Raw genomic sequence first — 13,849 nt, 5'->3', positions numbered from 1 at the left:
TCCCGCAGCCCCGCTGACACAAGAGCTCTCGGCCTAATCACCTGCTTCTCAGAGTCGCTCAAGCCCAGGCTCCATCCTATTAAAAATCCCAGGCTGAGAAGTGGGGGCGCCCAGAGAGCTGGAGCTAAACGAGCAGACTAATTTACAGCGTGCAGCAGAAGGAGCCTAGTCACCCAGTTATTGTTCATCAGTGTCTCTGAGCAAACCATGCTGTCTTGTATGCTGGGGGGAGGAAGGATAAAAAAAGGAAAGAAAGCCAGGAAATGCAGTACTCGGCTGAAGTCTTCTGCCAGTTGAGATGCTTAGCTGCTCCATGACATCTGGAATTCAAGGCGAGCCTTTAGTTTTATTGCTGTCGGCTAGCTCAAGGTTCATTAGGAGTAGGGAAAGATGGGTAAAAATGTTAAAACTGCTGCAGGATTCGGCTGTGTTTTAACTAGCAGCAAAGTTGCCACCTGGAGCCTCAGCCTTCCGGTATGTGGGACAAGGGCCAGGTCAAAGCCGAGACATGTTAATGCCCTGGCTGTTCTCAAACGTACCTTCGTTCTTACACAACAGGCAGCTTGCCAAAACAGGTGCCAGTTTCAGGTCTGTTTTAATTCGATAAATACACCATAAAGCCTGTTTAACAAGCAATTGAACATGATCAGAGAAAACGACACAGGCAAACTTCCATGGGAAAAGAAATTTATTTTGTCAAATAAGCAATATCAGATTTCAAGTTGTTGTATTATGGAACATTGTCCATCATTTGAATCAGTTGTGATGAGCTATGCAAAAAAAAGCTGTGGTGTACATGGCAAAAATCAGCATGAAACTATTACAAACACACGGAATCAGGCTTTGTGAGCATGTACACGCAACATAATACTGTGTATTGAAAAAAGGAAAAAAATGCGCAGATAGCACAACTGTTCCTGAACTTAAAAAAGAGAAGTCGTTTTGTAAAGGCAATGTTCATCCAACAAAGCATTTAGTACTAAGATTGCTGGGTTTCACAATCAACTGGGGTCATCATGGTGAAGTGACACAAATGTAAACAAAAAAAAATTTAAAACAACCCTCACATCAACTATTTTAAAGGAAAGGAGTGGGGGCCTAACACATACCACAATACTGACCACAACTCTAACTGGGTGTTGCTATTGCAACATACTTTACCAACATGGAGACAAGCTTCAAAAACGGGAACAATTGTGAACTGCAAATAAGAATAGGAAATAAAAGACAAAGCTTGAGGAACTCGGTACTTCAAGTAATAGGAAAATACTTTTGAAAGTAGGAAACTAGGTTCTATGTGTTTCAGACTCTGTGTTTTAACGGCAAACCAAAACACAAGACTGAACGAATGGATTTTGTGAAATTTTAGTGACGGTTTAAGTGAAATATGTAAAACACCAGGGAGTCTGCTTTCCCCCAACTCTTTTTCTTTTTCCTTCGCTCTTGTTCTCTCTGCTAAGCTCTTTTGGATGTGTTGGCAGACGCCTCGAAAGTGAGTGAGTGAGTGAGTGATTACTGGGTCTTAGCGTTTGGCCTGATCTACATCAAGCAATTAGAGTGTGACCTCTTGGAGAGCGCACACGTATCACAACAAAGTAGTGCCTACAAAAGTGAAGTCAAGGTTGGCTCAGCGATATAGGTGTTATTATCGTTTAGTTCCTCTTTCCCAGAAGCTGTCCTGGGGAGAGAGCTGGGTAATGAGATAATGAAGATCACACACACCTTCTGATTTATCAGGCATGGTGTGCCAAACCTCAGTATGATCCAATTACTCAACCAAAATCCAGATTAATTTGACCCGCACACAGTTAAAGGCACATCCCTGTGACATACAGTAATGGATGCACAAGTTGATTTAAGGTTACCCTCAAATGTAATGAAATGCTATCATTTTAATAAGGGTAAAAATCTAAGTGCTGGTTACAAATAAATGGCTGCTGCGGTCACCACTCGTGGTCTTGACTCCATTTTGAGGCAATGTGTTTCTCCAGTTATTTTCCACTTCCACAATGAGAATGGCTTAGGTTCAACTTTGACATCAAGGATTCAGTGTCTGGGTTCAATAATAAGATGTATGGGATCTCAAATAATAAGGTGAAAAAAAAAAAAACATATAGAACAGTGTTGTGAGCCAACAAGAGAAAATAATGGGATACACTGAACAATGTCTGGCACTTTGGGCATGCCTGGCTATTGTGCACCAACCTCTCAAAGAGTATTGAAAATGTAGCTTTTGTTCATCTATGAAAAGCAAAAAAGAAACAAAAATGCAAGAATTTGTACAAAATGCAATTTAAAAAGAAAACTATTTACAAAATCACCAATACAAAAATGTAATTTTGTATTTGTTTCTTAAACAGGGCTCAGGTAATATTAGGTTATTTTAACTTTATCCACATATTTACATGGTCTTAGTTTAATTATTTATCTTTTTTGCCAGATTGTAAATAACATTGACATGTCACTATATTAACTAGAAATAAAACATTAAAAAAGAAAAGAAATACTAGAAAATGTTGACCTCTATTCTCCCAGAGATGTTGCTGTTCCTGTAAATTCTTTCATACGTCTGCAAGCAGACTTATCTGTGCCGTCGTTGTTTCTGGACATAAACACTTGGCGATAGGCAGTCAACAGTTTTACTGCAGAGTAAAACTGGGCTTGCTTCACTATTCTTTTTTACAAGCAAACGCCTGTCCTTAACTGACCTGCCTGTTTTTCTTTTTGTTTTTTTTAACTCCCATCACCGAAGCTCAAGCTGCCATTAGAACTGGCTGAATACACAGAGCTACACTTTAATTAGAATTTATTCTTGGTTTCAAAAACAGCGTAACCTTTGACAACTCAAGATTATTATGATTTACCTGAAAGCAAGACGTTAAAGGTGGTGATATGTTTCAAGCTATCAAAGAGAGAAAAACATGTTAGTTTAGTCGCTTAGAAACCAGACAGTCAAATCTAGGGAGGAGAGGAAAAAAATGTTGGCAAGGAAAAAATCAACAATATAATGTGATTTTTATCACGGTAGCTGTCAAGCACAGGCAAAATTAAAACAATTACCCCAAATGGTTTATGTCACAAGTACTTTGCCCTGAAACTTATATGGGTTAAAGAACAATTGTACCAGATAGAGCACAGCCTCAGTCTTAGAGCTTCATAGCTTTGAGAGTTTCAAGTTTTTCCATATTTCTGCATCTCTTCTCACAATCTATTTTCATATTTCATTTATAAATCAATTTCACATTTCTCTAAGGCTGTGTTAAATTTTGTTGGTGCTTTCTGCTAATTAATCTGTGGCCCACACTTTTTTTTTGATTGAATTTGATTATTTTTTACTCAGGTTAAAACCTCACTAAGTCTTCCTACTGCACTTACCTAACAGGCATTTTTCCTCTACTTAAACACAATTTCCAGCTTCACATTTTGACATGAGGGCCGAGGCCTGGCTTCCTCTGAGCTAATTAGCATTCTGATTGCTTTCTAGCAACATTTGTTAGTCCATGACTTTTTTTTTTTTAATAACTACTTTTTTTCCAAAAACTTTTGATTCTGACATCCGTCATGCTGGTCTGTTGCTGAAAAGCTAATTAACAGCACCCATTAACACTTCCACATAAGCCGGAGTTTACTCCTCTTCCAGTGAGCAGCTAACAGGCTAGGGAAGCTTCAGCAGCCACAATTTTCCATGGCCTGCCTCGACATGTGTGCAGAAACAGCTTCTGAAATGCAAGCGGCTTAGTCATAAATACCAGGCCATGGGGTTGCCTCTACTTGTGAACACAAAAGCCTGATTGCAAATGCCATGTGTACATAAATACGTGACACAGCATATGATTAACCGACTATATGTAAAAGGACAACTGGGACCAAATGATCATTTACTATACATGTTAAACATACAGAAGTGGCCGTGATAAGAACGTAGAAGTGAAATATTCACTTATTAGAGAGCATACATTGAAAAAAGCCTAAAAACAGAACTGCAAATCAATACCTTTGTGGAAGGAGCAAGAACGTTTTCCATCAAAAAAAGTAAGGCAAACATCACATGATTTCCATTACTTGTCACCTCCTTGTGCCCTTGTTACCTGAGCATTAAAAAGGCTCCATTTTCAACCGGATGGCCAGCCTGAAAAAAAGCAGGATTGGCTTTAATTTAAGTTAGAAAATAGGTTGTTTATTCTCATTTTCAGTGTGCAGTTTCTGGCTGCTTTTTTTCCGAAGCAAAACTGCCTTCTTGTGTTCCAGCTGCTCTGAATGGCATTTCATGGAACTTGTACAAATGTGAGAAAGAAGAAAATGGGTAAAAAGCTCCCACAGCAAGCTTTCAGCCTACAAAATGAACAAAATCACTGTTTCATTTTACACAGTATCTGTGGATCTGTGTCGACCGTCTCTGGTCTGGTCTCCTTTTTTTACGAAGCCTCTCAATGTCAGAGGTCAAGGTAGTAAAAACAGTGGCTCACGAAGGGGTGACGCATAATGCCTCAGTTCCTTATTTCCCCCTTTTTTCAGGATCACACCTTGTAATAGATGTTGGCTGGGCTTTGTGGAGGCATCTCTTGTACGATGTAGACGGGGTGGCCATAGTCCCCACTGACCTTCTCATAATGCGGGCAGTAGTTGTTCTCTGTCCGTAAGGGGATGATGATGTCGCTGGGTTCGGAACCAGCGCTGCCAGTCATCTTGGGACTGGCCAGAGTGCTGAGGGAAAGGGCAGCTGGCCGTGGTTGTGAGGGCTTCCGTGAACGCTTGCGGATCTTGATTAGCAGGATGACCAAGAAGATGATGAGGATGAGGAAGATGACGCAGCCAGCACCAATGGCCGAAAATACGGCGATCTTGGAGCCCAGGATGCTGTCTACACCGTTGTCCTTATTGTCCTGGTTGATTGTGTCTAAAAAAACAAGGACACTACTTCGTCAACTTATAGTATGTCAAATATCAAATTTTCCCTTACCCCAAATAGGTGAATTCATGACTGGGGCACCACTTGTGTCCAACTGATATCACTTACTCATATGTATGTAAAGGTAAATGACTTTTTAAACTTTGGAAAAGTGTCCTTCACAAAAACATATTAATATTAATGAAAACATTAATAAAAACATTAATAACTCAAATATTAATAATACCTATTTATTGCACTGATTTCTGGTTTCTGATTTCTGTCCCAGCCCATTATAACTACATTTTACCTTGAAATATGACCATATAAAAACATATTATTTTTGTGTGAATCTACACCCAAACATCTAATGTTTAAAACATAGTTCAAGAGTCATCAATTATAGGATATGAAAAAACTAAAAAAAAATAGCCAACTACATTTTGTTTATTTGCTAATTCTATGATTAAGAAGGTACCTCTACTTTTAACTATATATATATATATATATATATATATATATATATATATATATATATATATATATATATATATATAGTTTTATAGGTTTAATTAATTTTAATGGTTTAAACGGTTAAATATTTTAAAATGGCACCACAACTGTGGACTCACAGTTGAACCAACACACCTTTGGTATCTAAAGTGTGCTTAATTACTTTTTGCATTGTAGCTACAAGGCTAATTAACTAACGAGTAGCAAAACTTACATCAATTAATGATTTTTAGATTTTTTAATCGCAAAGTGTAACAGTATGTAAGCCCACATAGGTCTTGCTTATAACAACTCAAGTGAGTTTGAGGTAAGTGTGTGTTGATTTAGGCATGCACTTTTCACAGTGCAAATCAGTAAGTTTAAGAATAAGTTTCCATTACCTCTTAAAAACATTAGTCTTGTAGCTGCAGTACAAGACAGAATAAGCCAATTTGGGACACCAAACACACCTTGGCTAAATAATCTGGGTCACTGAACTACTGCTTTCAAGTACAACTTAATCAGCACAAAAATCCTTACTGTGTTATATAATCAAAATTGTCATCAATTGTAAGAAAATGGGGTTAAATACTTCGACAAGTGAATTCTGGATGTTAAAGCGCCTCACTCAAACCTGGATTCTGATGTGTTTCACTTTTATTCTTAATAAAATGCTCAGGTCTCAACAGCAAAAATATGCCTTGCACTGTGTAACTTGATTAGTGATGAGAAAACAGAGAAAAGTAATCCAATACATTGTGATGGATTATGATGGACCCTTCCACCAAGACACATTCGTCTTTGGCTAAAGCACATACACAAAAATAAGCTGAAATATGGTACAATCCTGATACTCTGGGAATGAGGCAGAGGGGGGCTTTTTGCACATCTGATTTTGTTTTATCCTTTCACTGGCTGGCGTCCTGGGTGGACAGAGGCTTGCAAATAAAAAAAATGGCAGCTCTAGTGACTGAAATCTGAGGAGAGAAAAAATCTGTTTTTTATACATTCAAAGTGCAGATGCCAGAAATTCCCTTCACCTCAGTCCAACCTCAGTGACTGATTTTAATGGCTGTGGATGGCTCTATCTCTGTCTCTATCGCCTTCAAAATGTTCCGGGTGCACTTAAAAACTTAGAAAGAGGGATAATTAAATATTGAAAAAAAGTCCATACCAGTGTTCCCAGGCTCCAGGGGTCCATCCATGTCTGGGTTAGCAGGATTGGAGCTGGCATCAGGTTCAGGCATGGGCGATTCGGTTTGCTCTGTGTCAGGCACTGCTGTGTTGGGGTCTGGGAGGGAGATAAACAGAGGAGAAACAAAGGCTGAATAAAATATATGCATCCCACACACATTCGTTTTGGATGGAGAACAAAGCCAGATATTAAAATTTCTATCAAAATCTCATTTACCGCCTTTGTTAGAGCGCCAAGTGAAATCAATAAGCAGCAATTATTAAATATTTCCTTCTCTGAGCCACCTTTTCCCCTGATGCGCTCATGGCTTCTAAAAAAGGCTCCTTTTTAAGGCAGAAAAAAATTTAAATATATGAACGCCATACATACTGTGTATAGCGTTTACTGCAGTATGCCGTACATAGTAAATCTAATACATATAATAAGATTAATCTCAAATTACTATGGCTCATATTACTAAGTAGCCTCATTACTGCACACAATATCAAATATTGGAGTGCCTTAATGAGAGTTTCTCTGCCTCAGGCACAATCTCTTAAATAAGCCCATTGGCTTCGGCTCCCAGGGAAGCATGCAGGACTGTTTAAAAGACGACTGCCCACGTCTGTGAAACGCATCACAATTACAGCACTATCATAAGAGCTATTTCATATCTAAATATGACCCTCCCTTGAACAAACATTCAGCAGAATGCGCTTTCTACACGCACCAATTAATCTCAGTGCGGAGAAAAGGAGGAAAAGACTGCACATTCGCCAGCCAGCAGCAGCAACTGCCACATGCTTGTGCATGGCAGAATGGGGTTAACATGGTTATATATTAACTTTTTATTATTATTCATTATTCATGCTGTTAAAAGCCCATAATATGTCTTATTTATTGCAGTGGCTCAGAGTCTGTCTGGAGAAGCTCATACACTTGTGCTCTCAGAGGAGAGTGGGGTTATGTTGGGATGTGAGGGGCGACGTGGGCTGGAAAAACGCTGGTTTTACCAGCTGTGCTCAGTCGCTCCTATGTGTAGTGCCTTGAACTGCAGTGCACATTTCCGGCTGTCCACTGGGTGCGTTCAGGTGTGGGGGGTGTGCGGGGGGTCAGGGGCTAGTCAAACAGAGATAATTGTTATCCCAGCTTGATGAACCCTTAGCGAGCTATCAGATCTCTGCTCCCCCTCCTTGTTCCTTGCTCGTCTTATCTTTGTGTCCCTAGTGAGTCTGGTTGGTTGTGTGTGTATGTGGAAGGGTGAGGGTCAGGAGAGGCTACTCTGCTCTTTCCATTGTGGTTTGATTCCTCTGGGCTGTCCTAGCACAGCTCAGGCCAAAAAGAAGACGCTCAGAGAGCATGGCTAGTGGCTAGCAGCTAGCGGCTCCGCTTCCTGCAGCCCACGCCAAAAACGGGCGCTGGGCCTGCTGGGTATTACGGGGAATGTCTGCTTTTCCCATATTCCATCTGGCCCCGGCTCGAAAGACAGAAACACACATTTGATTCTTTTTTCCCCTCTCTCTCTTGTCTTTCTTTCCATCTCATCTGTTTCTCTCCCCTAAATATTCATAGCTTGGCTGCCGCTTGGGTTTTGAGCGAGTGCAGAGAGCGACTTTGCCACTCATCGTCCTTTCAGCTATCCATAATACATGGATAGGGTACAATCAGATGCATGCAAGCGTGTCATGGCATGGATCCTGCTGGGTGGAAAAAGGTGAACGGATGTCCGCAAGTTTGGGCAGCCACTGTGGCCTTGTTCTGCATGCCCCGACGCATTAAGATACATGCACTGGCAAGCAGTGCCCTCAGACTGAACACAAGCAAGAACATTGTAACAATGACTCTTTGTGGGGGTAATGCAAGGATTCCCACAACAGAACAAAAAAGTTTCTAACGGGCCAGGGACAGGCCTAGGTTTCTAGCTTAGCACGGCAGCAAGCAATAAGGAAGCTGTGGTCACACTGGTTCCCTCCTTGCTATAATTACCTGGGAATAGAGAGAAAAGTTGCATCTAAAAGAGGAGTTTTGAATTATTCATGATCATATCTGCACATTAGGACCTATACATTGTCAAGAAAATCGTATGATTAAAGAGCTTCATTATAAACAAGTCAAGCAGTAAAGTTTCATCGAGAGGTTATAAATAGTCATTTTATGCCTTAAAGCCGACATTTTTGCCAGAGTGAAGTCACAAGACTGCTTTACATATGTGGGGACGGGGGGCCGTCTTATAGTTTGACTGTAAATTCCTGCGCCTGGGGCGACAGAGTTTATAGACAGGAGCTTGTTAAACCCTTTTCTTACACTGAGGTCAGGGTACTCATCTAAAAAACTTTCATTATCACTCATCCATTTCGAGGGCCCCAACTGGCTCCCATTCAGCCATGCCGTCTCGAGTGCATATTTCTGTTTTGTAGATTTCCATGCAAGCTCCCAAACATGCAATTAAGAAATGCTGGTATGCAGATGTTCTTTGTCCTTGCCTGCTGTGTCATTTCAGCTGCAGACCTCCTGAACTACACAAGCCTTTCATAAACTGTTTGTTGTCAAATTTCATGAAAAAGATGATTTTGATTCAAACCAGAACTCTCTAGTTCATGTTTGACTGTTAAAGGCCACATCTTTGTGTTGTGACAAAGTAAAGTTATATTCTTTCTTAATTTGACACTGAAACACTAATAGCATTAACAGTCACTATATTTAAATCTGATATTATCCAAACAACATTTTTAATAATAAATATTCACTCAAAGCAGGAAGCTGACAAGCTTGCTAAAATGTGGAAGAATATGTTTTCACAGGAACAGTATAACAAATTAAAACATGAAATTAAACTTTTTTTTAAAATTACAAGTATCACCATACCATCCGAATACAATTATCTGCTCTGTTTATGGCTTACGTACTGAAAGTGAATCTTAATAGCATTATTACACATCTGCCACGTAGTGTTGAGGTTAACTTACCTTGTCCAACCTTCATGATGACCTTCATAGAGCGGCTCTTGCAAACGCCTCCTTCTCGATTCTCCAAGCCTTCCAGTGAGCCATTGGATGTGGCTGTAGCAGGAAAAGCAAAAAAAAGGGAACATCATGAATATAAGTTTGAAAGCCTGGCCTAACTACTAGGGCCTGACTGATATACTGGTTGGCTGACAGTGAGGTCCCACAGATTTAGCATGATTTGTCATTTCTAAACCACCACTCATTAAAACAAACATAATAAAACCATGTAAAACACATCTAAACTTGAACACAAAAGTGTTTTATGAAGAGAATCTATAAAAATTACAAACAAAATAGCTCATTAACATAAACAAAACTGCAGCAGAACAGAAAGAATTTTGACATGCTCTGACCCCGCATTACTATATTTATATTTCATACTATACAAGTTAAAAACTCCCATTCAGAAGTGATCACTTCCAGTGTAGAGAAGACAATCATATCAGTAAGTAAAGAACTGTTGAACATAAACTATTGGGGTCTGTTTAATTTTTTATTATATTAGCCAATATTACTGCTTATTTGAATTTTAAGCCCCTTACAAGCATCAACAGCAGCCTGGCCATGATATGTGTGGAAGAAGTGTGAAGCAGCCTTTTAAACCTTTGTTGGCTTTTCCACAGTTGTTAATGCAGAACCCACTATGGAGTACTGTCCTAGGTGGGATATACCAGCCTGTTTGAGTGCTGGTGCAGAACTGTATCTCTCATTAGTGTCACTGTTTGAAAAAAAAAGGATGTAAAATAATACAGGGCAATGTTTATTTCTGTGAATATTTTGTGCCAGAAAGAATTATAGCAAGGAGCTGGGGGCCTGAGAGCTCAGCTTTCCCTTTCTGCATGGCTTCTAATTAGGGGGCTGGTGGCTGCTTACGGCCAGAACCTTTTACTTCAGGGGCTTGTCCTCCACATAAACATTAGGTAAAAGAAGGGAGAAGAGGGGCGGAGATGGACCCTGTTTATATGCTGTCACATCTCACTTCACAGGGATGAAGTCACTGGCACTGGCGGGTATGCACAATCACAGGTTTATTCAGCGCCGAAGAAATAACCTGCAGGGAAAGTGCATTACTGAGGTCCCAGCATGGCAAAAGCTGTGGCACATGGGGTTCCTTTCACTTTGTTGTATGAAGCAGTTTCACACGAGCTCCTTTGCTATAGCGAACTTCAACCTCTGCCATCCCCCCAGCTCTTTTCATCTTCCTTCCCCAGCTCTTTTTCCCCCTGTCTCATTCACTAAGGCCTTGTCGACTTCATTTACTCATCAAGCTTCGAAATGACATAAGTAACCATTTGGAGCAGCAGTCATCTAATTAGATCTCAGCCTGAGACTGAAAGCCTCTGTGCAACTATCGAACAATAATGGCCAGTGAGAAAACGAAGCACTGTTCAGGCAGGTAGCTCCCTCCTTAGCCTCAGGGCTGGAGCTATCACACACACTTGTTAACCTCATGGTGCCTTCTTTCCACTTCACTCATTTTTTCCCCTTGCCAGCCACCAGAATCTGCACTTGGAGGTTTTAACTTTCAAGAGCAAGGTTACACAAAAAGGGTGCTTTGAAGATCAAGCTAAATGTCCTTGGCTAATCTGTCCTTTATACTGTCATGCTCAGAGTTTTTGTTTCCTACCAGGGATGTTAACTCTTCGCCCCTTAATGCTGTTAGGTCTAAATATTCTTCAGCTGCAACTCGGGCTTAACATGTGCCGTCACAGCCAATGCAAAGCCAGCATGCTCTAATGAAAATTCCTCTTTGTTTTTGATAAGCAAAACTAAATGGACAGTGTATTCTATTTAGCATAATTTGCCAATAATTGAGAGCTAATTGCATCCTAATAAAATACTCCAGAGCAAGTTAGTCTTCCACAAAAATAAAGAGTCATAAGCTTACTTAACAATGTACTTCACTATGGCTTTTGTTTGTAGACAATAAAACCTAAAAGGTTCTTCTGACTCCAGTATACCACGGAAAAGACTTGCAGTTCCCAAGTTCAGTTCTAAAACAAAAACAAAATAATTAATATACTGACAGTGGAATTTAATCTGCCCTCATGCCTCTTCCCAGCTGATACTTAAAACTCAACACCAACATTACAAGAAATAAGGGGCCTCAAGTGCAAGCTGTGATTTTACAGTAGTCGGTCATACAAGTTTGATAGTCCCTCTTGGTGCACCATGTCAAGTTCCAAATGTTTTCCTTTAAATTCTCTTTGAGGTACTTCACTGGTCTGTAACATACATTTGTAACCAGACCACTCCCCCCCCCTCCCTCTGCTATGCCTCTAATGCACGTCCATCATTTTTGGACACCGTGGTGGGGATTCACGTGTGGTGTTTTGGAAACAGGAAGCCAGGGATTTGGAGTTTCCTCTATCTACAATAGGGACAAGAGCTCACGGGACGGGCCGAGATGGAAGGAGGAAGCTTTGGGCGCTACCTGCATTGACTCAGGTCTTCTCACAAAGACCGGGATTCAATCAGGCAGCAGAGTTCAAGTTTTTTTAAGTGTGGGTGGCAGTACATGGATTTTCTTTTCAATTCCAAATTGGAACTCAGATCCTTTGAAATGTTCTTCGGCTCTGTGGTAGAAAAATAAGATGGCTCTGTTTCCAACCTGTTACGTCAAATCAACCGTCAGATGCTGACAAAGGTTTTTGTGCTGTCAAGTGTGCCCAACAAGTGTTGAATGTTATTCATGAATGATGTTAATGCTTGGGATGTACAATAGCAGTAGCAACAGTGGGGATCAGGTGCCAAAATGGGAGAGGTTGGATATGACTTGAGAACTATGTCAACAAGGACAAAAGACCTTAAAGAGCTGGAGGTGGTAGTCTGAAACCTAGGCTCACCCACACATAGCTCATGGATTATTAATGTCCCGCTCGGCACTGGAGACGCATAATAAACAGCAAATGATTCATGGTGAAGACAGTGAATTTATTCCGAGGGGTCACCTGAGTGACCTAATTTTCCCAGACAACAGGGTAAATATAGAAACGAGGCTGGCTCGCTGGTAGGGCCCTTTCTTCAATATTTCCCATTCATTCCCAGTGGGGGCTTTCCATTCTCCCCTCCAACCAAGTCATTTGAATCAGGTAATGAAACAAAATGTAGGGGTTGAATAATTTGAAAGACGGGAGCCCAATTTGTTTGATGACATAATGTGGTGCCAGAGAAAATGGAGATAGGGCATTATATGCATATACTTAAAAGGCTGGTTTAATATGATCTCATAATTCAACATATTCAGCACTAGTATTACATGATGTAAATGTGGCATATAAGAAAACTGACTGGTGTTGCTTATGAGCAAATATCTGGTAACAGATCAGTAATAGAATCTTAATGAATGAATTTGATGCCTGGTCAGTCATAGAGCCATATGCATGCAATATGCTGCCCTTTTTTAACCTCTACTTCATTCTCCATTACACTTTAAGGTATTAGACATTCTGCAAATATCTTTTTCTTCAATAATCTATTTGTGCACACAGCAAGAAGTTTCCTGTCTACTCACATACATATAAAATACCAGCAGTACATCTGAGCTGCTGCAGTTTGACATTGTTGGACAGAGTGAAAGAGCACATTCCATTTGCACAAAATTAATTCCCCTTGACTACACACAAGCCCTGAATGCTTTCTAAAACTCAAAGGCTCTCCTCAGTTGGTGAATTTTGTCTTGCGGATGAGAATCCTCAAGAGGTAAACAAGCATTGAAAAACACCACCGGAAAATGAACAGTCTCTGCATCAGGACAAGCGTATAGAAACAAGTGAGCAATATTTTTCTGGGCATGTACTTCTTACAGCCTAAGCAGCATAGCCCTGAATATAGAGGAAACTTCCTCTGACCAAACTGAACTGATTAATATAAAGATAATTTTTAAGTATCACCAGCACTTCTAGACCACTAAAGAAATGTATATATTACAAAACACATAACTGCACAAACTGCATAGTAACAAGTAGCTGATTTCATTTCAATGCATTATGCTTATTAATCATATCTCGAAAAAAATCAGTACTGGAATTTTAAAAACATGTAATTATTGTACTGCATTGTTCCAACACATCTGCAAATGTCAAAACAAAAAAGTAGCTAATAAGTTCCTAGATGGCAGAAAAAATTCTCCCTAGGCCTGCTAGACTTAATGCAAGACTCTCTATTGCTGAGTTACTACAGGCTACCAGCACAGTTACAGCAAAGATGTAAGGCTGAGGAGGAGTCGTGGGTGGCGGCTTGTGAGTGTGAGTGAGGCCCTTCATTAGAGGCAGAGAGACTCTGAGAAGC

The 13,849-nt window shown here is 40.2% G+C and overlaps 1 protein-coding gene across 1 annotated transcript in view; it reads right to left on the bottom strand.

Moving 5' to 3' along the window:
* Positions 1-670: 670 nt before the first annotated feature.
* LOC108436714 (ephrin-B1-like) overlaps positions 671-13,849 on the bottom strand; it is a 48,333-nt gene continuing 35,154 nt past the window's right edge. The window contains exons 3-5 of the mRNA XM_017713370.2: positions 9,521-9,613; positions 6,555-6,671; positions 671-4,897 (exon numbers count right to left, since the gene is read on the bottom strand). Of these exons, the coding sequence (XP_017568859.1) occupies positions 4,518-4,897; positions 6,555-6,671; positions 9,521-9,613 (590 nt within the window). The 3' untranslated portion in view covers positions 671-4,517. The remainder of the gene's footprint in view (positions 4,898-6,554; positions 6,672-9,520; positions 9,614-13,849) is intronic.

Source organism: Pygocentrus nattereri, chromosome 8 (assembly GCF_015220715.1).
Source record: "Pygocentrus nattereri isolate fPygNat1 chromosome 8, fPygNat1.pri, whole genome shotgun sequence".
NCBI classification, from domain to species: domain Eukaryota; kingdom Metazoa; phylum Chordata; class Actinopteri; order Characiformes; family Serrasalmidae; genus Pygocentrus; species Pygocentrus nattereri.
Note: the sequence above shows the minus strand (reverse complement) of the source record. Positions and strands in the feature narration are given on the sequence as shown.